General features: G+C 42.0%; 1 protein-coding gene and 3 non-coding genes across 4 annotated transcripts in view; 2 read left to right on the forward strand and 2 right to left on the reverse strand.

Moving 5' to 3' along the window:
* Window positions 1-27,645, reverse strand: part of LOC124545177 (chondroadherin-like protein) — a 186,021-nt gene that overhangs the window by 99,528 nt on the left and 58,848 nt on the right. The window contains exons 3-4 of the mRNA XM_047124016.1: window positions 4,397-4,535; window positions 1,839-2,059 (exon numbers count right to left, since the gene is read on the reverse strand). Of these exons, the coding sequence (XP_046979972.1) occupies window positions 1,839-2,059; window positions 4,397-4,535 (360 nt within the window). The remainder of the gene's footprint in view (window positions 1-1,838; window positions 2,060-4,396; window positions 4,536-27,645) is intronic.
* Trnah-gug lies at window positions 10,868-10,939 on the forward strand. Its single transcript has one exon. It is a non-coding gene; the product is annotated as a tRNA-His (tRNA).
* Window positions 15,443-15,514, forward strand: Trnah-gug. The gene has a single exon. It is a non-coding gene; the product is annotated as a tRNA-His (tRNA).
* Trnak-cuu lies at window positions 24,229-24,301 on the reverse strand. Its single transcript has one exon. It is a non-coding gene; the product is annotated as a tRNA-Lys (tRNA).

The following is a 27,645-nucleotide window of genomic DNA, read 5'->3' on the forward strand; positions in this document are numbered from 1 at the left end:
GTGCTCTGTCAAACTCTCCACGCAGTATCGTATCTCCCATTTCATCTTCATCTACATCCTCTTCCATTTCCATAATATTGTCCTCAAGTACATCGCCCTTGTATAGACCCTCTATATACTCCTTCCACCTTTCTGCTTTCCCTTCTTTGCTTAGAACTGGGTTTCCATCTGAGCTCTTGATATTCATACAAGTCGTTCTCTTATCTCCAAAGGTCTCTTTAATTTTCCTGTAGGCGGTATCTATCTTACCCCTAGTGAGATAGGCCTCTACATCCTTACATTTGTCCTCTAGCCATCCCTGTTTAGCCATTTTGCACTTCCTGTCGATCTCGTTTCTGAGACGTTTGTATTCCTTTTTGCCTGTTTCACTTACCGCATTTTTATATTTTCTCCTTTCATCAATTAAATTCAATATTTCTTCTGTTACCCAAGGATTTCTACTAGCCCTCGTCTTTTTACCTACTTGATCCTCTGCTGCCTTCACTACTTCATCCCTCAAAGCTACCCATTCTTCTTCTACTGTATTTATTTCCCCTATTCCTGTCAATTGCTCCCTTATGCTCTCCCTGAATCTCTGTACAACCTCTGGTTCTTTCAGTTTATCCAGGTCCCATCTCCTTAAATTCCCACCTTTTTGCAGTTTCTTCAGTTTTAATCTACAGGTCATAACCAATAGATTGTGGTCAGAGTCCACATCTGCCCCTGGAAATGTCTTACAATTTAAAACCTGGTTCCTAAATCTCTGTCTTACCATTATATAATCTATCTGATACCTTTTAGTATCTCCAGGGTTCTTCCATGTATGACATGTCCCGCGATAAACACAAGCGCCCTATGACGATCTTCGACGACTAAGTCGAAGAGAAAATCCCAACACCCAATCCATCATCCTGTTCCATCCCATATAACACCAAACTCTCGCCTACCTCAGGCAAGTACCAGACACACTCACAACAATCATCACAAATCACAGACACCAAAAACTATAGAAAAATCACACACACACGTTCACAGGGGAGTAAAAGCCGAAAGGCTACAGACTCCCCCTCACACTTCCCCAAAGAGGGGAAAGCAAAAGATGAGTGCAGGCAGGCAGCATCCCGACACTTTGCCAGAAGATGGTGGGTACGAAACTCATTGAAACGTTGTGACAAGACGACGACGCCACCACTCGGCTGATACCCCGAGAAGAATTCATCCGTGTAATACGCCGACAAAGACTGCAATCGCATAGAGTCATAGGAATGTTTCCATATGTGATCGATTAGGAACTGCACTGGGCAGAATATTTGAAACAAGTAAGGACGGTATATGTTGATTTTATTATTAACCACCACTTACACAATTTGATTAATATGAGCATTGAAGATGTCGACGAGATGCTGTACAGCGCCAGATTTGCACCTGGTGGCCAAAATTTTTCCCCAGCATAAATCAGTTCTCGATTAATGCATTAACATATCTACCCAGTTTCGCTGCCACACAATAATTACAGTCCACACTAGACCGCTGTGAGTAGCTCCATTGTAATTATAACCTCCCGGTAACAGGGGAGCTGTAGGTTAGCAAATCTAGGGGTAGACAGATACTGGAAAACACAAGTTTTTGACGACATAGGGCACAAATACCACTCTAAGGTGAAGAGGTTCGTGGGGCACACATCAAACCAGTCAGAACATTGATGGATCAAAAAAGACTTATTAACATTTGATACCCATCCAAGCGAAAGCAAGAGATACTGAGAAACAGCACAACAGTGGAAATACTGTAGCAAGCTAGTCGAAAGGAGGAAGCTAGACTGATGAATGTTAACTTGTGGCGAAGCGCTGGTAACGAACCTGCAGGTGAGGCGTGCCCACCGCCCTGAGCGTTGGGCCATCGATGACCTTGAGCGGGTTGTAGTCCAGTCGGAGCACCGTGAGTCTGGGGCAGTGCTCGAAGGCCTGTGGGTCCAGCGAGTGCAGCTGGTTGTACGACAGGTCCAGCAGCTGCAGCGCCATCGGCTCGTAGCGGGCGGGGCTGTAAGCTCCGCGCAGCACAGTCGGCCGCACGTCCTCCACTGTGGAAAGTCGACACTCAAGCTGCAGTCAAGCCGATCGCAAACAGGGACCAAACCTGCGATGCTGGTAAAAGTGTTAGCCAAGCAGTTTAGTAAGCAGTTGTTGTGTGAGGAGCTTATAACGTCGCTAGCCTACACTGCTGAGCCGAGAGATGTCACGTTGATCAGCTCGGAGTCCGAACCATGCATTACAGGTGGGCTGCTGTTTTTGTTGCAACGTCCCTATCGCATTTGTAAGTAGCTTTTCTAAGGAAGCGGACAGTGGATGATCATTGAGATATATCATCTAATAAGTTGTCTTTTATAGTCACTATTTAATTACAACTGTATTTGCGGTGTCAACACAGTCAGTTGACATGTTATGATCAACTTGCACAGGAGAGTGCCCCCACAGGTCAAGGCGAGTTCAATGTGGCAATCGACTGACTGCTGTTTCCAGCTGGAGCACATTTCTGCTGTACTTCGCCGCTTCATGACACAAGAGTACTCCGTACTGCGGGGGGAGGGGGGGGGCATCGTCTTTGAACTAAGCTAAACATTATCTTTGTGCAGTTCTTTGTAAGCCTTACTTGTGTAAAGAGGTGAATAAATGAACTCCTGATTATAAGGTGTTGTTTGGTGTAACTGACCCGAGCATCCACCTCACTGGTACTGTTTTCCAAGAATTTTCTTTTATGGTGGTAATTGACAAAACAAAGGTATTACTATGTAACGAGAAGTGTAGGCCGTAAGTAGAACAAAGATCAAGTCGGCTTTCTAAGCTGAGTGTAACACAGTGGACCATCTACACATGTCAACAAAATTATAGAAAGAAGCAACATGTATCATGTACCATTTTATGTGAAGTACGTAAAGAATGACAAAGCATTTAACTCTGTTACATTAAAGTCTGTGCTGGTGGGACTTGACAGTCAAGGAACAAAATGTAACAACAACAGAGTCTTCAGTTTATACACCAAAGTTGCATATCACCTTCGACTACATCAGGAGAGTGAAATGAGAAGGGATTAAATCAAGAGGAATCCGTTTCACCAAAACTATTTCCCACATCCTTGGAACAGGTCTTATATTCATTTAACTGGGATGGAAAAAGAATACGCGTTAAAATCTTACCTGGCCAGCCTTAGATTTGCGGATGACACCGATCTGTTTGCGTCGGGACCAGCATAGAATAAAGGAACTATACAGAGTAAATAGGGCAGGAAGAATGGTATGACGATCTCTTGAAAACAATTTTTTGGTGTGTTTCCATATTTTTGTGAACCCTGTGTGTATGAGCCCGCTTGTGAGAATGGCTCTTACGCTGGTCGAAAATCCGTCAAACCATTTTGTAGCATGGGCGAAGTTGATTTTGGTAAAAACTATTCCATTTATGTCCTAACGTATGTTGTAAGACTGACGTATTGACAGTTCCAGCCAGCCCTGAATCTCGCTTGATCTGTGGGTTGAATGACCGTGACATGGGTTCACGCTTTACGTTGCTGTAAGGTTTTCAGATTACTCCTCTAAGAGCAGCATATTCCCCACAAGTTCATTACGTTCTAATACGGCCCTCTAATGCTGTCATGCCATAGGCAGCATTCGGAAGCCTATGATTATGATCTTCAGAGAGTTGCGGTTCGTTAAGTAGAACCGCACTTTAGTCTCCTTTTAAAAAATACTTTCCAGTGTCTGTCCTCACCCATCACGAACCTTTGACGATGATAGTACATATGAAATCTCTTCATTGAACGTCCGTCCCCCGTGAACCAACTTTTATTCCCTTATCTTGACTGGAGAAGTTAAAAGTTTGGTCGCCGCCACACCGATTTTTTAACTAGCCAGATATAAACTGAGGTCGTCTAAACGTCGATTCCTTATACTGATCAACGATTATTAAATATTAGAATATGCCACTTTCGAGGAAATGCCTATTCGTACTGTTCCATGCAGTTTGAGGTACTTTTTTAGAGTGCATTCGTGTCATAATAAACTTTGAATTTAGCTGCCTTGCGAGGATAGCAATGAGAGATTTTCACCATGTCCTCAAAGCTCAGAATATTGAATGACTCTTGAATCTTACGAAAGGATTTCTAGCCTATTCACGACATGACCTCCTATTTCGAGGCGAAGAAGCTAATGGGGCATTTTTCCGTAATGTCAACTGCGTCCACAGGAGCTGGCGAGTCAGGGAATCGAACCCGGATTCTCCGCATGGTGTTCGGCTGTGCTGGCCGCTCAATTAAGTAGGCAGACTTGTACTTCTTTGTACAGATGAAAACGAGAAGCTTGTGGAGAAAAGCAGCGTGAGTGAGTATTAGCAGGGTACTCAGACAAGAAATGAGGCGAGTGCGGTACCTTGCAGCAGATTGTGGCTGAGGTCCAGTTCCACGAGTCCGGGCAGTTTGGCGAAGGCTCCGTCGTGTATGTCGACCATACGGTTGTGACGCAGCGACAGGCTGGAGACCCCCCTCTGCTCCGGAAGCGGGAACAGCACCTGCAAGAAAACCAGACCAGGGTCCAATGTTCCGCATTCGTAGGGGCCATTGTAGGTTAGACACAAGCTCAGACTGGGAAAAGATGGAGAAGGAAAACGATCGTGACCTCTCCAGCGCACTATCCTGGCATTTCCCGTGAGCGGTGGAGGAAAACCGAGGTAAACGTTAATCTGGATGGCAGGCGGGGATTCGAACTACCTTACCTCCAAATGCGCGTCCATTGCACTACCTCACGTGGTGTGAGAAAGGAGAAACGGTGACAGCAACAAAGACGGGAAGTCTACCGGAGGAGGAAACGGGAGGCGGAGAGAAGGGAAAGGGTCCATACCTGTGTAAAAGGCAAAATGCAGCAAATGCATTGAATTGACCATTACATGGAATAGCTGACACAGTAACAGCATCTTTTGAAATTGTGAGGACAGTTCCTTAATAACACTTCGATTCATTCACGTGTCAGCCGCAATCAAGTACACGGTCAAAAGTATCCGCAAATTCGTATGTAATGTGGAATAGGTGTCACAAGAGGGGGATCCGCCATTATACGAGGAGGGGTAGCGCAATAGTAGGAGCAAAATGGATCAGCTAGGAGAGCTTAGTGACGTCTAACGTGGATTGGGCATTAGATGTCTCAGTAACAAATCCGTCAGGGACATTTAAATCGATCTAAAGCTGCACAAGTCAAGTGTTGGTGATCTGACTGGCGTGAAAACGCGAAGGAACAACCACAGCTGAAGCAGGACCAGGTAGAGCTGACATACTGACGGACAGCAACCGCTGATTGTTGCAGAGCGTGATTGTAAAAAAATAGCATGAAATCAGCGGAAAGAAACACTCATGAGTTTCAAAGTGCTACCACCAATCCAGCCAGCACAGTGATTATGGTACAGTTGTCGAGCAGCTCCTCGTAAGTAACACATTTCTGTAGTCAGCATCCTTTGTAAAGAGTGACGCAACTGGAAACGAATAAATTGGAGTGACGAAACACACTGTGCCCCTTGGCAATCCGACTGAAGGATAAAGGTATGGCGAAGGCCTATAGAACGTTACTTACCATCATGTACAGTGCCGAAGGTGAAGTACAGAGTAGTTCATTTAAGGTACAAAGGTATTTTCGTGGTTGTGAGGGCCACTTTTTGTACATAAGAAAACGCAGAATGTGGAGTGATACGAATAAATTTTACAGCATTGTGTGCTGTATACATTAGAGGAACAGTTTGGAGAAGACGACTTAGTATTAGCATGACATTTTTCTCTACCATAAAGCAGCATTTCTGAGGCAATGGCTCGTGAAGGAAGACGTTGCTAAAATGGACTGGTCTGCCCAGAGCCCAGACCTGAATTCATTGGAGCGTCTTTGGGATGATTAAAATGTTGACACTGCTCCAGACCCCAGCATCCAATATCACCACCTTCTATGGTCTCTTGACGACGAGTGGGCTGTTATTTAGGAATGTCATTGAAAGTGTCCCCAGCAATGTTCAAGTTGTCATAAAGGCGAAGGATGGAATACCCCATATTAGTGTCCACTAATAGGCGTCCAGATACATTTGATGAGATTGTGTATGTGGTACAGTGAGTCCATCCAAGCGCTTTAATCCGTGCGTATGGCGCCTCGGGCAACTCTGCAACGTTCATATGGTATATGGCCAGCACATCTCACAGGGATTCCACACTTATTGTGTGGAAAGCATCAAAGCACACTGAGTCTTCTCAGAGAATCAGCACGGATTCGAGAGACACCATTCCATTGGAACACTGCGTGCTTTATTCGTACACATTTTGCAAACAACAGACTTGGGTGAACAGTTACATTTCCTCTTCGTAATTGCCGAAAGACGTTTGACGCTGTACCACATCCTCCACTATAGTCAGATCCACAAACGATGGCGGTTCGCGCAAGTAGAGACGAGGCGGGGATTACATTGTTGCCGGTTCCAAGCGACAGTTGCGGTACGCGTGTGCACGTGCTTAGCATTTCATGAAAGCGTCTGTCGCGCAATTTACGTCTCTCGGTTGCGTGTGAAGACTTGGTCGTTCGCCACCAACATCAGCCATGACAACTCCCAACAAATGGAATAAAGATTCACTAAATAACTCGCCACAGCCGCTTATAATACTCGCACTGCGTACAACATTCACAGCAGAGCGCTCATAACACTACTGAAAGCTCATTGGTTGTCAGAGAATGCGTGACGTAGGTGCGCAGAATAAGCTTAAACTCGACGGCCACCATTAGTGACTTCAAGTATAGCTAGTAACCAAATATACGAACCTGCATAGTTTTTTTCGTGAATATGTGATACGTAAGAGGAATACTTAACAAATACAACACATTATGTTTTATTGGACGGTGAATTTTCTACAGGAACGAAAGAAATCGTGACTACAGACAGACACAAAACTCCACCACCAATTCTGCCTAATCTATCTTTCCCGAACACCGTCTGAGACTTCGTAAAAATTTCGTGTCGTGTGACTAGGGCCCTCCGTCGGGTAGACATTTCGCTGGGTGCAAGTCTTTCGATTTGACGCCACTTCGGCGACTAGCTCGTCGATGGGGATGAAATGATGATGATTAGGACAACACAACACAACACCCAGTCCCTGAGCGGGGAAAATCTCCGACCCAGCCGGTAATCCAACCTGGGCCCTTAGGATTGACATTCTGTAGCGCTGGCCACTCAGCTATTGGGGAGCGGACAAAGCGTGACTGAACCTCTGATATTGTCAACATAAACAAACGACTTACCAGACATTGTATTCTAATAATTTTCCAACAATGTAAAAATTTCCTGTTGGTGAGTAATTCGGAGGCTAATTACACACGACATTAATGGAAGTTTTTGAATTTTAGAGAAAATTTTTACTTTCTTTTGGTGGGACAAACCGTGTTGTATACTAGGTAGTCGTGTTCCAGAAATTTTAGTGGTGAATCGTATAGCACTGAACGAACATTCTGAACTGATAAACCTTGTATGAGCCTTAAAACTGTTTACTGACTGTTTTAAGCTGTGCTGCTTTGGACAGCAAGTCGCGGCTAGTGAAAGAACGTGTGAGTGAATAGAATAGTAAATGTAAGCAGTAAATATCAAGAGAGTAAAGCACTTCGTTATAATTTAACTTTTAGGAAAGATTTATTAAATGAATTTTCTCGTAGTACACGAACTAGAACGACATTTCTCCGTCTTTGAACTGTTTCTCGTTGGCTAGTTTCAAACACTAGGTGACGTGGTAACCCATACCATCTTCCTCTGCCGCCTGTTAAATCCAGAAGAGTAAGCGGAAAGCTATGCGACAAAACACAGGTCAATTCAAAATGAATATGACGATGACAAACGGCTATAAATATTTAATGCGTCGCGATACACTAATAAGAAAGTTCAAATTCTCGATTGTTGCACAAGCACAGTGAACCGCAAACCGGCGCATGCGCGGTGATGCTAAGGTGAAAAGTTCCAGGTCGTGCTCGAAAATGGCGATTCCTGTACAGAACACCTTCTGTGTGTTTGTAACAATTGTCTTCTTTAAATAGCATCAAGCAAGCTTTTGGATGGTCATGATGACGCGGTGTTTTGCCGATGGCCACCTAGATCCCCGGACCTGACAGCTACGGATTTCATTTTGTGAGATCTTGTAAAAGACCCTGTGGCTACGCCGCCTCTGCTAAAAATTATTCCAGGATTCGAAATGTGCATTTATAATGAACGAAACTGGTAACTTAATTTATGCTTCAAAATGTAGGCGTACAATGGATAACGCTTGGATGTTGTGCATATGACTTACAGGAGTCCTATACGTAGAACACCTATAAATTATTAACAGTAATAATGTTAAGTTTTCTAAGGATTGACATGGTCAAGAAAGTGGAAGAGCGATATTAATTTTCAATATCAACTTTGTCTAGATCGGGAGTTTGTAAAATATGACCCGTTTCTGTTGTGCTAGCAATGATCTTCAGATCATAAAATATCGTTACTGTGTGCATATACGTCACATGTTTAACAAACATTCTGTGTAATTCTTATCTACGCATCACTGTATATTAAAGTCACAGCTATTTGTAGTAAAAATGACGCAGCACCAGTCTTTTTTTTTTTTTTTTGTTTCTAAGCCGCCTACTCAACGGTTGCAGACTTTCCTTGGCCAGGAATGACCTGTTTGCCTGTGGTAGTCTGCTTTTTACGTCGTCCTTGCTACTTCCGTCATTTATCATTTTCCTTATGAAGCAGCAGAATTCCTTCACTTGACGTACTTCGTAGTGCCCGATTTTGATAATTTTTTTCTTTCGGTGTATGATCATTAGCCTGTCCACCGAATCTTATCGTTGATATCCTTTCTCCCTGAATTTTAATCCCAGCCGTGAGCGTTTCTTTTATTTGTATCATTTCTTCTTCGATGTACAGATTAGACAGTAGGTGCAAAAGACCGAAGGGAAAAATAAGAATAGAAGACCAAGAACGAAGTACTTGTATTAGAAAGGGTATACGAAAGAAGTAGTCTTATTAGAAAGGTCATAAATATGCTGTCTATTCAGAGTACTTCGTTCTTGTTCCTTCATTTTTCATTTTTATTCCCCCCCCCCCCCCCCCCCCCCCGCCCCATTTGGTTCCCGTTTATGTTGTATATTTCTGGTTTTCCCCGTAGCTTACAGCTTTTTCCCTGCGAATTTTGAACACCTTATCCCAATTTACGATTTTACTCAAGTCTTGCTTCCATTATTACGCACAATGTCATAACTGTCTGTCCTGTGTCTTTACTTTTCCTAAAGCCAACAGAATGATGGTCATCCAGCGGATTCTCAGCTTTCTTGTCCGTTCTTCTGTGTATGATTCTTGTCAACAACTCGCTTATGAGGTGTCAAGGCCATAATGCAATAGTTCCCGCATTTATATGCCGTTGCCCTTGCTCTTATCCTTGCACCAGTCTTCCTAGCACCCACGGGGTCGATAAGTGGACGAGTACAGGGATAGGTAACAGTACGGAAACACCGGAAACACATTACCATGCCTAAAACGGTGTAGGAGAACCGTTGGCGCTCAAAACAACTTCCAGTCGTCTTGTAATGGATAAATATAGGGCATGTACGGTATTTAAAGATCTATTATACCATCCTACCTGTAAAATAGTGGCAACTTCAGGTAACGATGTTGGAAGTAGATACCGATCTTGTAGCCTTCTCTCCGAAGTGGTCTACGAAGACACAATAATAATGAAATTTGGTGACCGTGGTGGCCAGATTGGGTTCAACAGTTCATCCTCGCGTCCACATAACCAGTCCTGAACGATGCGAGCTGTGTGATCAGTGGCCGCGTCGTCTTGGAACAAGGTATCTCTGTAGGGGAGCAAAAATCGTTGTCCTATATCATGGGATAGGCCTGATCAGCCAAGACGGGCACATGATCCTTGACAGTAATACGACCTTGCAGGGTAACCGTGGGGTCCGTGGAGTACTGCGATATGGCTGCTCCAAATCACCATCGAACCGCCACCACGTTTCACTCACAGCCAGCAGTTGCAGACAGTGTGCAACAACCAACCAAATGACTTTCTTCCTTTGCTCGACAGTCCCGATTTTATGGCTTCAGTACCAAGTTTGACTGTTACTGCCGTTAGCATCAATGGTGAGTGGTTTTTTTGGAATTGTAGCTGGCTCTGTAGTTTCCCATCTCTAGAGCTCTCGTTGTATTGTGGTGCTGAGAGGGTTCGCATGTGCGGCATTGAGATCTGCAGTGACTTTTGCGGTTGTCGTCCTCTTATTTTTCGTCACAGACCTCTTCAATGACAGTCTGTCACACGCTTTCGTCCAAGTTGTGACTTAGCGGATGGTGTTTTTCCGCTTTCCCGGTATGCGGTAAAAATCTTCGAAACACTAACACTTCGACCATGGATAGGGAAGCATCCACTACAGGAGCACCAGCTGTTTGCCCCTGTTGGAATGCATGCATCTTGGCTTGGCCTGCAACTTCATCTTCAAGCGTGCAGTTCTCCCAGTGTTTACATATTTTTGTCCAACGACATGTTGAGGAAAGATGGCGGCGCTTTGTGAGTCGAATTGCAAACGTTCTGGCACGTCACGTGAAAGCTGTAATCTAGTCGGCGGTTTTCACCTGAACCGGGATTTCAGAAAATGGTATCCCTCATTCAGGAGCGGCGTTACTGCCAAGCATGACAGCGCCGCCTTCTGTTTGATGACGTAGAGGCAGCGTCGCTCCCCCGTTTCTCCCCCGTGCCTCGCGCGCCACCTCGCTGTGAATCGAACCATTGTGTTACGCGGAGCGGAAAGCTGACCTGTTTCTTCTGCGTAAGAGGGCACTGTTACAGAGAGCTCGTAGCCGTGATCGTCTAGTGGTTAGGACATTGCGTTGTGGCCGCAATAACCCAGGTTCGAACCCTGGTCACGGCAAACGGAAGTGCTCTCATTTTTACTGTATCCTCGTGGTGTGATTTTTAAAGACTTCCGACAATATTGAGTAGAATACTGTCTTTTATATTCTGAAGATCGTGTAAAATACAATGAGCAAAAAGTTATCTAAACTTGTGCAAACAGTAACTGCAGATCGAAGAGCATGAAAGGGAACTAAGAATAAATTTGGAAAGGGGAATCAAAAGTTCAGAGAGAAAAATAAAATCTGATAGGTTTTCTGATGACATTGTAATTCCATCAGACGACGAAAGACAGTAAGTAGCCTCGACGCCACTTTCGGATAGCGCCAATTTCCCATGCACCGTGTACTGTAATCACGGCGGAACGCGAACATTTTACAAAACTTAGCCGTTTTGGAAGTGCTTCCACCCTTGGCCCGAAGCCAATGGTGATTCTCTTCTGGACGTCAGATAACTCGCTCCATTTTCGCATGTTACGACAATGACTGCTCTGTTACCGCGTTCCCCGAACCCGCTTTATATGCGCTCCACTGCTAGTCTTGCTGTCTGAGAGTGGCTATTGCCCGTTGGCTACATTGATGTGACTGGAGTGCGTATAATCTACTGTGTCGGTGGTGACGACTCAGCAGCGCAATTTACTCAATAGATTACATGAATAACCTTTTAATTATACGGCAGCAAACACATCCGCCTTATTCAAAGTGTACAACAAGCGGTAACTAGTCGGATGTGTTACTTCTACATCTACATTTATACTCCGCAAGCCACCCGACGGTGTGCGGCGGAGGGCACTTTACGTGCCACTGTAATTACCTCCCTTTCCCGTTCCAGTCGCGTATGGTTCGCGGGAAGAACGACTGCCGGAGAGCCTCCTTGCGCACTCGAATCTCTCTTATTTTACATTCGTTATCTCCTCGGGATTTATAAGTAGGGGGAAGCAATATATTCGATACCTCATCCAGAAACGCACCCTCTCGAAACCCGGACAGCAAGCTACACCGCGATGCAGAGCGCCTCTCTTGCAGTGTCTGCCACTTGAGTTTGCTAAACATCTCCGTAACACTATCACGCTTACCAAATAACCCTGTGACGAAACGCGCCGCTCTTCTTTGGATCTTCTCTATCTCCTCCGTCAACCCAACCTGGTATGAATCCCACACTGATGGGCAATACTCAAGCCACCTCCTTTGTTGATGGACTACATTTTCCAAGGACTCTCCCAATGAATCTCAACCTGGCACCCGCCTTACCAACAATTAATTTTATATGATCATTCCACTTCAAATCGTTCCTTACGCATACTCCCAGATATTTTACAGAAGTAATTTCTACCAGTGTTTGTTCCGCTATCATATAATCATACAATAAAGGATCCTTCTCTCTATGTATTCGCAATACATTACATTTGTCGGTTTTAATGGTCAGTTGCAACTCCCTGCACCAAGTGCCTATCCGCTGCAGATCTTCCTGCATTTCGCTGCAATTTTCTAATGCTGCAACTTCTCTGTATACTACAGCATCATCCGCGAAAAGCCGCATGGAACTTCAGACACTACCTACTAGGTCATTTATATACATTGGGAAAAGCAATGGTCCCATAACACTCCCATGTGGCACGCCAGAGGTTACTTTAACGTCTGTAGATGTCTCTCAATTGAGAACAACATGCTGCGTTCTGTTTGCTAAAACCTCTTCAATCCAGCTACACAGGTGGTCTGATATTCCGTAGGCTCTTACTTTATCAGGCGACAGTGCGGAACTGTACCGAACGCCTTCAAGGAACGATGTCAAGGAAAATGGCATCTACCTGGGAGCCTGTGTCTAATATTTTCTGGGTCTCATAAACAAATAAAGCGAGTTGGGTCTCACACGATCGCTTGGCACAAATCCTTCCGGTACCAGACACAACTAGACAACATCATACGTGCTTTCATTTCGTTCCCTCTCAGAAACTAAGTATTTGAAATCAGATTCGACTAATTAACATTACCAACAATAAGTTAGATTGTTAAGCATGGCGGAAAAATGCGAAGCGTTATGGCTCAAGATTTATTTATTTAGCATTAGAAGCGAAATCCGCACAACCATTCAGAACGCATGTAACTATTATTATTAATTCTCTAATTGCTGTAGATACATATCCTTGTTAATGTTAAAGTCGTGGGTATCAGACACATTAGAGTTTAGATAAAACGGTAATTAAGTGACGTCATTTTGGCTGTAATTAGACCTATGATGGTCGTAGAGGTAGAAAACAAATGATAGTTGAAGCGTGTAGATATGACATCACAACACTCTTACATTATAGATGCCGTGAATAAAAGTACTAATAAATCACTAAAACATATTTACAGATTGCCCTCTAAGCGTTTTTCAACACCACCTGTTACTGAATTTTGCTCTCGATCTCGCGTGGTCGCTAGTTGTACGTATCTGCGTACGGTCCTTTATTCAGATGTGTGTTGGCGATTATTCTGCCTACTTTTCGATCAGCGATGGGATTTTTATTATTATTTGAGTGATGAGCTGTCAACTTGTCGCCAAATGAGAATCTCTCGCCCCGAACAATCATGCTTCCCAAAAATGGCAAATAACTGTTGATCGTGTTGAGACGGCAACCAGCCACAAATTTATTTTAGGTTCCTTTATTTAAAAGGTACCATTACCGGTTTCGAATCATTACAATTCATCATCAGACGGCTTTCATTAGAACATGTGGTGCGTTTTGTTATTGATTAGTTGTCCTAAAACATAATACATAATTATAAGCACGCCATACATGTGGTTGCGTTACAGATTTGCACTGGAATGAGACTTACGTGAAATGAAATGTCGGTCTGGAGTATTTGTTTTCATAGTTTTCGTCCAACGAATGGTGTTCGTAGTTTTCACCACATTCTTATCATTGGACACACAAATTTGTATCATTGAGGCCTTTAGATTTGTCACAGAATACATTCATAACATGCATCACATGTTTTGATAGATACAAAGTGTTTACAAGCACTTGAGCGTCAAAGATGCTATGATATATCGTAACATTATGAAGATGTCCCATGTTTGTATAAGGATCATATATTCACTTACGCAACTGAAACGCAATTTACACTAGTACAAAGAGACATTGATTTTGTGGATTTTAGAGCGAATACTGTTACATTATAAAGATGTCCCATGTCAAACATTTTTTAAAATATGTATGGATAAGACAGTACATTATTTTTTTACATTTAGCATCATGAAAATTGTAGTAACATATAAATTTTCTACTTGACCTGCAGATTGGTGTAGGAATATTATTTGCTTTGGAGGGTGGAAAAATTTCCAAAAATTAATTTCCACCCACCAAAGCAAATAATATTCCTACACCTATCTGCTGATCAAGTAGCAAATTTATATTTTCCTACAATTGTCATGATGCTAAATGTAAAACAATAATGTATTGCCTTGTCCATACATATTTTAAAAAATCTTTGACATGGAACATCTTTATAATGTAACAGTATTCGCTGTAAAATTCACAAAATCAATGTCTCTTTTTACTACTGTAAAATGCGTTTCATTTGCATAAGTGAATATATGATCCGTTTCCAGACATGGGACATCTTCATATTGTTACGATGTATTGTACTTGTAAACACTTCGTATCTATCAAAACACCTGCACCACCAAAACGACTATGTTCGACAATGTTCCTAGGTGTATTACGTCTCCCCCTCTCTCGCCATAAATGCTGATATATTTGCTGAACTGGTAAAACATATTTGTTTGATCACTAACTATACAGCTGGCTGATTTCATTCTTCCTTTTAGTGGTTGGATTCTCACACACAATCGGTGCCTAGCGACAGAACAATCGAAAATCGCTATATGGGAATAGGAATGCGTCTTTACTTATTTGTAAATTTTCCAGCCATTCAGAATCTTTCAAATGTTGGTATACAATAATTTTCCATCAGTGATACTTCGAAATTTTGACAAACCAAATGTTCTAGACAGATGGAATAAAACTGTCTCACAAGCATAAATTGGCATAGATAACATCTTTAAACATCTCTTCTTGAACAATCTCTTCCCTCTACCTCCTTCGACATGTGAACGGAAATCGAAAGCTCTCTTTATGAATTATTACGGCGAAGATACCGCTGATCACACTGATGAGTCGTAAAGTTATCCATCTGTACAGTTATTTGAAACGACTATCAAAATCTATTCGCTTAAAGATGACAGCGAAAATCCGTTTCGAACTTCGTTTTCTGCAAGCTGCATCGCATATGAACGTAGTGTATGTGGCGCTACAGCGACAACGAAAAGTACAAGAGCAGCAGTTGGATGACAGGATCGAGATGTAGTTGCGGAGTCATATAGTGGTTGCGGCGGTGCGCTTCTTCCCGCAGTAGCTCTGCGAATTGACCCACTGCGTCGATGGGTTCACCGGAGCGCAGCGGGCGATTTTTTGCCCTTGCTGTAGGGTGCGAGGGAGAGCAGAAGATGAGGGGAACGTTGAGACAGAGCAGCAGCAGCCGTGATCGTCTAGTGGTTAGGACATTGCGTTGTGGCCGCAATAACCCAGGTTCGAATCCTGGTCACGGCAAAACTAGCGCTCTCATTTTTATCGCATATCTATGCAAGTGCTTTTGATGACAATAGATTTCTATAAATAAAACTAACGTAACTGGCCGGTGAGATAGTTTACTGGCATGATAATGGTAGAAAGACTCGTAGTTATCTAAATAAACTGTCATTTTGCAAGTGTATGAGCATATAAATTATTCTGTCAAAACAATACAGCCACACACAAGCAAATAGATATTCTCAATGAATCACAAGAAAGGGCTCCAAATTTCATACTGGGCAATAATCTGGCAGCCAAAATTTTAAAACCTATGTAAGGGATGATCGAGAGATTTTCTCAGTTCATATATTTAGACGAAGCAATTCACGAATACGTGGTGGAATAGATTAGGAGATTCGTTGTCACTAAATGGAAACCGATTTCAGATTAACAAAAAATAGATACAACAGTAAAATGCATCTCAAAACACGAACTGAGGCACTACCGCACAGTTATCAATTCTGTGTGGATTTATGGGGATTAATATTCTACATTTAGAGAGAGAGAGCGACAGAGCGACAATGAAGAAATCCGAAAGCGAAATGCTTCCCTTCCCTTCCCCCCCCCCCCCTCCACTACCCCTCCAGTGCAGCACTTGCACGCTACGTCCTAATTACTTGCTGGACGTATCCCAATCTCTGTCTTACCGTACAATTCTTAACCTCTACATTTCCCCTAGTACCAAGGGATTTCCTGATGCCTTACATGTCCTATCATATTGTGTATTTTTCTTGTCAGTGTTTTCCATATATATGCCTTTTCTCGTCGATTTTGCAGAGAACCCCCTTATTCCTTATCTTATCACTCCACCTGATTTTAAACATTCTCTGTAGCACCATATCTCAAAACTTTACTTCCTTGATTTTTCTACATCGTGACCACCAATTTTGATAAGTTTCTCGCTGTTTTCAATTCTGCTTCTTGTCACTGCTCTTTTCTTTACATCCAATATATATTCTGCACTCATTAAGCAGTTCATTCCCTTCAACAGGTCTTGCAATTCTTCTTCACCTTCGCTAAGACTAGCAATATCGTCAGCGAATCTTCTCATTGATATCATTTCACCCTGAATTTTAATCCTACTCTTTAACCTTGCTTTTTATTTCCGTCATTGCCGCTGAACTGAACAGTAAAGACAAGAGACAGCATCAGTTTTCAATCGGAGAACTTTGCTCATGATTTTCCAATCTCATTGTTTCCTTTTGGTTCATGTACATATTGTACAACTTCTATTTTTCTCAGAATTTCTACATCCTGCACTATTTCACGTTGGCGATCGCTTGTTCTACATCGAGAAATCCTATGAGCTTATCTTGATTTTCTTTACTTGCTTCCGATATCAAACGCAACTTTAGAACTGCCTCTCTGGTATCTTTACCTTTCCTAAGCCAAACTTACCTTAAAGCAAACTGATAATAAAGAAACTGAAAAGTATAACGACATCTTTTCGGTTGTGAAAAGCACAGTGTGAAATTATATGAGCATATTAAATGAATGGAAGCAACCAGGTTAATTAGAGAAGTTGTGAAATTCTACAAAACTCGCAGTAAAACTAATATTGAAACAATAAAACGGATCGGTGCAGTAAAAATTGATCTGAAGGAAGTATGAATAACAGAAATTGACGTACCGGATATAAAAATTTTTGGCCAGGAAATTGACGACTGGACAGTCGGCTAGACAAATAAACCCAAAGTGGGCGAAGGAACAACCTGTTGTGGCGAGCGGAAAAGATCCCTGAAAGAATCAAATTCATCTGGTCAGAAAGGGAAGCTGAAACAAAACCCAGAAAAGGACTCCTGTTGTACATCACGTGCTACAGTGGTATCCAAACGTGGTAATAACATTATTAGTCTTCTTTTGCCCTTGTGGACAGCTATAACACTTCCTTGATAAAACAGATGTGCAACAAAAAGTTACAGTAGGGAACGAGGAATTGTAAGAAGAGTGTATTTGAAGATGTGTAAGCCAAGGATGCTCACTGTCACCGAAGCTGTTCATCGTATATGGATAGAGGACGCAAGAGGCTTTGTGATTGAAGGGGAAAAGCTAACGACTATAAAACGTGCGGATTATCAAGCAGTGCTAGCGGAATCAGAAGAGAAACTACAGCAGAAGTTGAAGAGTGTTTCAATGAGGTGTGAGGAGTATGGGAAAGGCAAAAGTGATGAGAATAAGCAGGAAGGAAGCTCCAGCTAACATATTCTTGCATGGGAAAAAGATAAAACAAGCGAAGCCTATTCTGTACTTGGGAAATTTAATGACATGGAACGGAAACTGCACAGGAGGAGGAGAATATTTGTGGGAAGAAGAGCGTTTGAAAAAGATACAGTTATCAACATCTGGAAGAATTCCTATGGAGCTGAGGAAAAGGTCTGCTAAATTTTAGGGGTGGAGTGTTCTGTTATACAGACGTGAATCATAGGCAGTTATAAAGAAAGAAGATATTTAGAAAAATAGTTAAGGTGAAGTGAACTGCCAGGCTTAAGAATGAAAGGGCAGTAAAGGAAACGGGGAAAGAAAGAAGAGTCTTAAAATGCTCGCAAAGAGTAAAAAATCCTAGTTGGGCCGTATACTGTGTAGAAATGTTTGCAACCAAAAATTAGAGAAAAGTGGAAGGAATGAGCAGAGGAGGTAGGAAAAGAATTGGAATAATGATCGATATTAGGAAGAGGCCAAACAGGTGAAGAGAGATGCTCAAAACAGGACACGGAAAACCTCCTGACGTGAGATAAACTTAAAAAAAAGAAAATATTTCGTTATGGTTCGCCTGAAGTTAAAGGAACGCTCCAATTCAGTTACAGAGTTTGTCTCATATTCTGTACGTGCTGAAACAGGTCTATTGGGAGTTTGTGATTGCATTTCTGGAATTTGTACATACTTTGGATGTCTCAAACGCTAAGCGACAGTTTTGAATTGCTAATTATTTGCGCGCAATCTTTGGCCAGAGTAGCTGTGTTGCTGGAAGATATGCTTGGTTTGTCATCGCTGCTTGGCTGCGAGGAACGCGGGAGTTCTATCGTTAGGGGAGTAATGAGACAGACGCCGAGCAGAGGACTCGTGGCAATGTTACGGGCATCTGTGTTCAAGTAAATGAGTTGTTTGAATATTGTGAAACAGAGGAGAAAGATTCCATTAGTGATTTAGAATGAAGTGGTATGTAATGACGCTAGAGAAGCATATGAAGAGGAGTGAAGGTAATATTTGAAGTAGCGCCTAGTTTGGAACCATTGTTGACTGAGACATCCATGTCAGGGATCTTCAGATTTTTCGTTGAAGACTGAGTAATTTTCACTGTAAGATACTTTTCGTGTTACATGTCTAACATTTGTGGGAGTAAGAGTTTGACATAAATGTTTCCCTTTATCAATGTTAATGAGCGTTGTAACATGAATTTCATACAATGATATATCAGATAATTTATAAACAGCCTGTTAAAGAAATATTTCGCCTAAGGGCATTGTCTCCATCCTCGATCCAAATCATTTTTGTTTAAATGTGTCTCACTCAATGATGTGTATAAAATAGGTTACTTGCTGTCGGGAGCACTGCACTAAGCTCTCAGCAACTGCAGTTATAAATTTGCAGCTGGCCCACAGAGAACAGCAAAGCACCGCGTTTCCAAGCAATTCATCACGAGATAAGATACTTTGATTTCAGGATCAGTTTGCTACGAAAATTATCAACGCACCGGGACCGTTTCATGAATAGCATTATTAGGCAGATCATTAACGCACAGGGACCACTTTTATTTAATTAGAGAGATTAATAGTGAAGTTCAGGATTTAATGAGTTTGCACATTTCTAGAAACATTATAACACAGGGCTAAATTCGTGTTCTATTCTCGCAAGCAGATATATTTGGTTTCTCTCACACTTGGAAATGCATAGTCACCCACTGCTAAACAAAAGCAAAGTTACCATCAACCAACCAACCAAGCCAGCGAATTCAAAACAAATGAAAATAATTTTTAAAAGAAACTTTCAGTCACTATGTTTATATGCGACATTTGTTTCGGAAGACGAAAACCGAATTTCGGAAAGCGTTTTTCGCTGCCGTGTTTACATGTTAATGACTGAAGCGAATTTGCCAGTCCAGCTAAATTTGGCGCCTGAAAAACAGCTGTTCATTTTATGATTTAATCGGCACAAACTTTATTTCTCTACGGTTAGACACGGTGTAAACAGTAAGTGTAATATTTATACATCATCATCATCAGTTTTCTGCTATATTAGCAGGTCCTTTGCCTCTCCATTTTCTGCGATCCATTACTCCCTTCTTAAGGCTGCTGTATGTTGTGCCTTCCATCACGTCATCCAGTATCTGAAATCTCTTCCTTCCTCGCTTCCTTTTCCCTTCTATATAAAATATTCTAATACTGTTTTATCAGTCCGTCACTGTCTCTTAATATATGCCCAACCCAATTTCCTTTTCTTCTTTTTACTACATCTAGTAACTGTCTTTTCTTCCCCACTCTTCTCAGTGCCTCTTCATTTTTTATTCTGTCCATCCAACTTATTCTTTGCATCCTCCGCCATGTCCACATCTCAAATGCCTCCAGCCTTTCTCTGTCTTTTTTCGTCAATGTTTCAGCGCCTTACAGAAGAACACTTCATGCAAGACATTTTATGAGTTCTTCCTGAGTTCTCTGTCCAGACCGCTGCAGAAAATTCTCCTTTTATTATAAAATGCCTCTTTTGCCATTGCGTATTTGTTTTAATTTCTGTGGTGCACTTCCAGTTGGTGTCTATCCTGCTTCCAAGATACTTAAAATTTTGGACCTGTTCTAATATTTCTCCATTCAGCATAATTTTTATTTCTTTATTTCCTCCTAGTGCCAATACTTTTTCTTTGTGATAACTTTCATTCCGTAATTTTTTCCGTTAGCTTCAATAGTGTCCACGAAATCCTGTAATTCTTTTTCCCCTGTAGCTAGAAGGACCATGTCATCAGCAAACCTCAAACATCCTACTCTTCTTCCTCCAGTTTCTACCCCTTTGTCATCTAATGAGCATTGGTCAATCATATTTTCCAGGCAGAGGTTGAAAAGGATAGGTGATAGCGTCTTTGTCTTACTCCTTTTCCTAGTCCTATCCAATTTGTACTTTCTCCTCTCACTTTAACTGAGGCTGTTTGGAAGATATATTGTGTTGACAAGTCTTCTGGTTTTCCAGTCCACTCTCTTTTCCCTCATATAGTCACCAGCTTGTCCCAAACCACATTGTCAAATGCCATTTCTAGATCGATGAAGCACATATATAGGCCTTTTCCTTTTTCAATAAACCTTTCTCCCGAGATTCGTAGGAGCCCTATTGCATATCTGGTGCCCGTATTCTGTCTAAAGCCAAACTGCCCCTCGCCAACATTCTCTTCCATTACTTTTTCAAGTCTCTTATTAATTATTCTTAACATCACTTTCGCTACATGTGAAATGAGGCTGATTGTCCTGTGCTTATCTTTACAAAAAGCCACTCCGTCCATATTGGCCGAAAATTTGTAAAAACAAGACGAATTGTATAAAAAAAAAAAACACCTGACAGCCAAAGGACGTTTCAAAACTGGTTGCGTTTACATGGGAGCGAAAATCGATTGCGGAATTGTACCAGAGGCGGATTTCCAGGATAGATTTTGAAGTGTTTACATGACGCCCAGAAGCGGTTTGCGAAATCGGTTTACGAAATCCGGTTTTGGGAGCCCCATGTAAACGGGATGAGTGCAACAGACGGACTCTACCCTCAGAAGACGGGCCTAATTGTCTTTTAGTTGCGAGCGGAACTGTATAGAGCGCCTTCTGGAAGTAAAAACTGGTATCTACTGCATTCTGTGTCTTGTGAATACGCGTCGGGCCATCATGATTTAGGTTTTCCGTGATTTCCCTAAATCGCTCCAGGCAAATGCCGGGATGGTTCCTTTCAAAGGGCACGGCCGACTTCCTTCCCCGTCCTTCCCTAATCCGATGAGACCGATGACCTCGCTGTCTGGTCTCCTTCCCCGAAACAACCAACCAACCATGTTGTGAATAAACAGAGCCAGCTGGGTTTCTGAGTTTTACGCGATCGTTGTTTACGGCTTCCATGTTGATTCCTACAGAGATCTTTTAGTCCCCGAAAAGGCCATAAAACGCGAACATGAAGCGTGTTCGATAATTTTAGAGCAAACTGACGATACCGATATAGTTCTATAGTTGTGAGAGTCCATTCGACGACCTTCTATGAAAACAATGACCTGCGCATGTTTCCTATCTTTTGTAACGCTTCATTTATCTAGCGACCTGCGTTAGTATGCTGTTAAAAGGACTGCAATTTCTATCGCTTCTAACAAGACTGTATTCGACGTTACGAAATTGCAAGTACACAGACTTAAATATTATCTGAATCAGTTACGTGCTGGGCAATTGGACCTCCTGACATTTGTTTCATGCCTGTAACATTTGTGCGCACATTACTCGTTCTGGTTATGTTCGCCTTTATAATACACTCGATCGTTTATTCCAGTTGGGTATTTGTCACATACTTGCGAGAGATTGTTTTGTTGTTGCAAAAATGAAAGATGCAAATGCTAAATGCATCATTTGAAAATGCCCACAAGGCCTAAACTAACAGACACGAAACAGTGGACTTATCTCACCAAGAATAGAGCCACCAGCGATGAAATGGTTTATTTCTTTGCATCGGTCAAAGTAACTGGAGAAACAGAGCCTTCAAAGTCAAGCCACTGTCGTAGTTTCCGATTTCTGATACTATCACGTCTTATTGGTTTCTCCACGTTTGGAGAGCGCCACTGCTCCACATCCATGTACAAAATTAATGAATAGCCGCTGCAAACGCTTAAAGCTCTTTATTTTATTCCACGACTATTTTCGACTTTATATTGTTATTATATATTCAAGTGGATCAGAAAATTATGCTGTGGTGGAGCAAAGTCAGGGACTGTTAATACTGCACTGGTGTCAAGAATTAAAGCAACAAACGGAAATTTTACAAGGTTGCGTTTATTTTGCCACAAAACAGTATCAACGGGTGATGGTAAAGTAGAAACAATGTCAAGAATACAGAACGTAAACAACTGGAGCATGCATAACGACAGGCAAAGATATTCTTCGTTTTTTTCCAACTTACTGATTAGCACACACATTCCGATGATTGGTTAATGTGCTCGGTATGGGGTGTTATCACCTGTGGTAGCAATACGGGCCTGACAACGACGGGACATTTTGTGAATGATCATATGTTGAGGCAATAACGCCCATTCTTCCCACAGAGCTACCCTCAAGTCTTGGAGAGTGGTTGGTCGATTCTAACGTGATGCAACTTGTCTGCGTAGTTAATCCCAGACATGCTCTGTGGATTCAAACCGGGAGAGCGAGCAGGCCACGGCATGCGTGTGGTATCTTCCATTTCCAAGAAAACATCGACTACCCCTGCTCTATGAAGTCCAGCATGTCGTCCATCAGTATGGAGTCTTGGTCACAGCTCCTCGCAACAACCGCACGTGAGGTCCCAAGATCTCATCACGATACCTGACAGCAGGTAAACCTTGCCGACTCACTCATACAATTCAATGAAGAATTGTTTAGAGTGGTCGACATAATCCCTGCTCACACCATTAGGGATCCTCCTCCATATCGGTATCTTTCCACAATTTTTGAGTCCAGAAATTGTTTTCCACGTTCCCACCAGAAGCGAATGCGCCGAGACTCACTCTCCAGACCAAACGGGAACTCATGTGTGAGAAGAACATTGCTCCACTGTTCGACCGTGCAGGTAGCATGATGACATCACTCTAGACGTTCCCTTCTGTGAAGACGCGTCAGAGGTACACACAACAGCAGGTTTCCAACAATAAAGGCCATTCTGCTGAAGCCTTCTGTACACTGTTTACATCTATACAGTATGTCCAGTGGATGTTACAGGTCGGATGGTAGCTGCCGTGCTGTACTACGGCGGTACTGTCGTGCCCTTACAGCCAAACAATTGTCTTCTCTTTCTGATGTCACACATGTTCGGCCTTGCCCTGGGTTCAGGATTCAGTTTCGGTCTCTATAAAATGTCGCCACATCCGAGAACCAACAGAGCGATTCACTTTAAGCTATCCGGCCACATCAGTTCGCGACTGTCCTGCTTCCATTCTTGCTATCGCCCTCCGTCGCAGTGTGTGGTAGATGTCTTCTCTGCGTCATACTGCGCCGTCTGTGACTGTGTACACAGCAATTGTGGATGTGGGACTACCCGGCTAACACTACCTCATTTGATAGATGCCCTGACGTCATCGTTGGCGTGGTTGCCCGTTCGCCGGAATGCTATCTTCCGTGGAGAACACGATTGTACGAACAAGTGTATGTATGAACAAGTGTTGACAGTTTGTGTGATTGTATCGTGAATTAGACACAGGACGGGGAAGTAGTTGTTTGTTGTTTTAATTTTGGACACCAATGTAATTCTTTATACGTTGGAAAAATGTCCAAATTCCAGTCTGTTTTCAAGATAATGCGTAGCGAATCGCAGCTGGCGTATTGTTGTCCCTATGAATCATTCCGTGCACGGCCGACGGACTTCAGCCGCTGCCATATTGATAGCCTGCCTCGTCAGGCAAATGTTCAAAATACCATAACCATGAAACACTCAGCGGGTTTTTAACTTCGATTACAGGGTGCTTGCTGGATGAGGATGTTGTACTATAAAATTAAAATTTACGCCCAACGTGGGGCTCGAACCCACGACCCTGAGATTAAGAGTCTCATGCTCTACCGACTGAGCTAGCCGGGCGATGACGGTCGTGGGAAGTTTCTGTGGTATAGACGGTGTTCTAGTGGCGCTTATAGATGGTCTCCAAGTGGTGCTGATATGTGATAAGAAATTATAGAATTATAGCAAGAATTTAATTATACTATTTCTTTTGTTTTACGTCTTTGTTGAGTTAATACTGACTGTTTTCCAACGTATTTGTTCCTTTTCAAACCATCACCTCATTCGTTCTCATCTCATTAATGAAACAATATTAATCACATGAAAACGACTCAAGTAATGGTTTCAAAAATGAACAAATATTTTGGAAGCCGGTCACTATTAACTGAAGTGTGAACGCCAATGAGACAAAGCTAAGGAAAAAATAATATTAAAACGTAAAGTTGCTGGTCCAAATTCCACTTCTTAATGAACTGAAACTAGCTACAGGATTCGGTCGAATTACGCCCTCTACATATCTAAAACTAAAATACAGTACGGTTGCTGCCATCGGCGACAGTTCGTGGACGTCGTTGCAACTCGATCGAAATCGGTAATTACAATGGTCTTGTTGGTCATAAAATAACATTTGCTGTTTCCCGTCACGATTTTCCTTCATTTTTCTAGACGTAAATCCCGTTGTCAAGTGCTTTTCTCCAGCATCATGACACTTTAGAAGCGAGTTCCCAATGCCTGAGCTGCTTCCTTATTTTAGTGTCATTATTGTGCTATAAATACGCACGTTTTTCTAATTACTGATGTCTGATTATGTTTCTCTATATTGTAGATAAATCTAATGGTGAATTTTACTAACAGATTTCTTGTCGCCCTCTTACGCTGAAACTCATACGTATTATACGTATACGAGGACATCAAGAAATCCATACAGGGTAAGTAAAAGTTATTTTCAAACACCCGGTAGTGGAGAAAGATAAATCGGTAATTACAAATAATGCAGCAGGTCACACGTAGGAAACATGGTGTCCTAAATGCCAGAATACATACAAACATACAAAGCGTTGTTTTTACTGCAGTAGGCTTTCACCCATAGTTATCGCTAATAAAATAGAAGAAAAGTAATAACGTTACATAAACAACGAGATGTAAACGGTATTATTCGTAAAAGAATAAAGCAAGGTAGCTGCTACCTCCTGCTACAAAATGGCGAACGGTGTGAGTCACGAAACTGTCGGGGATAGCGAAGAACAAAGTTAGTATTCACTGTAGGCACAAACATTCACTCATAAATTTACCTACGTCAGGGATATGTCTGTGGATATAGTCAAAACCAGTTTTGTCTGCTACCAGTTTCTCGTGGCCAAAGTAAATTTGTTAGTAATTGCGTACACACAATTAGAGTGAAAAGATTAGTCAGAATTTAAATTTGTTGGAACACCTGACAGCATTGGGAAACGCCTGTGCGTCATAGTGAGCACTTCAACGAACATTGCTCAAGCAATAGTATGCCGTAATGACAACTGTCTGGAGGCTGGTCGAAGTAATCCTGAGCAAGTGTAAGGTCAATGTAAGTTGGAAGTGACTGCCAAGGGAAGAGTAGGGGAAAGCAACTGCGCTTCCCACCCCCAACCCCCACCAAAAAAAAGTATCATCTTCGCAAATCAGACTCGCTTCCTGCCCCACAACTACAAACAAAGGTTTATCATTTTAAAAAAGCCACAATATGTATTGCCAGAGCCACACGTTGTGAAATATCAGACGTATTTCAAGGCATTGGCACAATTATCTGGTACGTCCACTATTGACCGAAAATGAAATTTCACTAGCATCGCATAGTTTGCAAATTGCTCTATCGTGTGGTGCAAGAACGAGACCTATGGGATTAATTCAGAATAACACAGGGCATGTGAAATACACGTAAGAAGTTCACTGTGGTTAATGTTACACAAGATCAATTTTTAGACTCCTTGTTCCACCCGAAAAAGCTGTTTCGGTCTACTATTAAGCGTGCTGATAGAAGTTTACTGTTTAAAAGTAAAAGTTCTTTGCGTACACTACTGCACACAAGCATGTAGTTTGCTGTAGAGCGCCATTATGACAACTTAACTGTGATGATTTCGTCATTCAAAAAGCCTCAATTACACTGACGTTTCCTGATAAAAATCTTTATAAAGTGCTCCAGTCTGTTAAAGCTGTATGAAGATACCACGAAACTTGCCAAGAAGTTGTGCCAGCCTCAGACATGGTATTTTATTATGAAGTGGCTCTGGCAGAATTACTACGGATGCCACATACAGTTAAGCAGTAGGAGAAGCGCAATGAACTTCTTATAGCCTTCCGCACCTACGACTTTTATTAGGATATCCGTATTTTCTTTATGTGTATAATTCTCAGACTTGTTATATGCTTTTCTAAAAAGCTATTTTTTGTATTTATGTAAAGATTTCATCTGTGCATCCAAATGTCAGAGATGCTTATGTAATGAAAGAAGACGCAGCCTTCAAATTTCTTACAGAACATCTAGAAGCAGCCTGGCTATTCGCATTTGTCTGTCTTGTTCCCGGCGTCAGAATGTAAGCAGAGGCATGTAGCTGCAAGTGATTCCTAATAGAAGGAACCGATTTTGATTTACGAACATGTTGCATCTCCATTGTATCCACCAGATCACATGTTTATGCCAAGTTCTATTTTTCAGCTTTTCTCGCGGGGAAAACAACACTTCGATGTAGCACCGATTTGCCGTTTGCGTGATTTTATTACTAATCTGCAATTTTGGCGCGGTGTCATTTGGAGTAGTAGTAGTCAGACATTGTTTTTTAATCAATCATAAAGCGTACAGCAGTTACTAAATGACGATAATACAATTTACATATTGTAAAACTGGTCCACATCCGCTGTTACGCTGCTCCCAGAAACTAATCTGGGGCGTTTACAAAGTTGATTCTGGTCAAGTTTTATTTGGAATATTTCAGTGAGTGTAGGTGGAAGCTCATCATATTAAATATACAGTAACCTGAAAAGTGGTAGCAGTTGTTGTTTATTAAGTTACTAGTTCATATTTAAAAAATAAAGTTGTTCGATGTAAGAGTGAAGTAGGTCCAACTTTTTTACTCAGTAAGTATCGTTTGGTTATGTGATAAGCTGTTAAGATGTGTTGATGGCCTAAATGAATATCGGGAAAAGACATGACCTATAAGTTTTAGAATTCAATTGCAGTTTCTTGTGTTTGTAAATGTGAATTGTCTGGTTATTGCACCAATGCTTCCATTTCCATACACGTCGCTGTTGTCTTTGCAACTGAAAGTACCACATGGCTCAGGGCTCTAAGAGCTTTCAGCGGTGCGTACCTGCTTGACAGCGAAAAATATGAGTACACCGGATACAAGCTATACCCTTGAAGACATTGTAAGGCGTGTGCTTCTCCGGCG

Source organism: Schistocerca americana, chromosome 8 (assembly GCF_021461395.2).
Source record: "Schistocerca americana isolate TAMUIC-IGC-003095 chromosome 8, iqSchAmer2.1, whole genome shotgun sequence".
Classification (NCBI taxonomy): domain Eukaryota; kingdom Metazoa; phylum Arthropoda; class Insecta; order Orthoptera; family Acrididae; genus Schistocerca; species Schistocerca americana.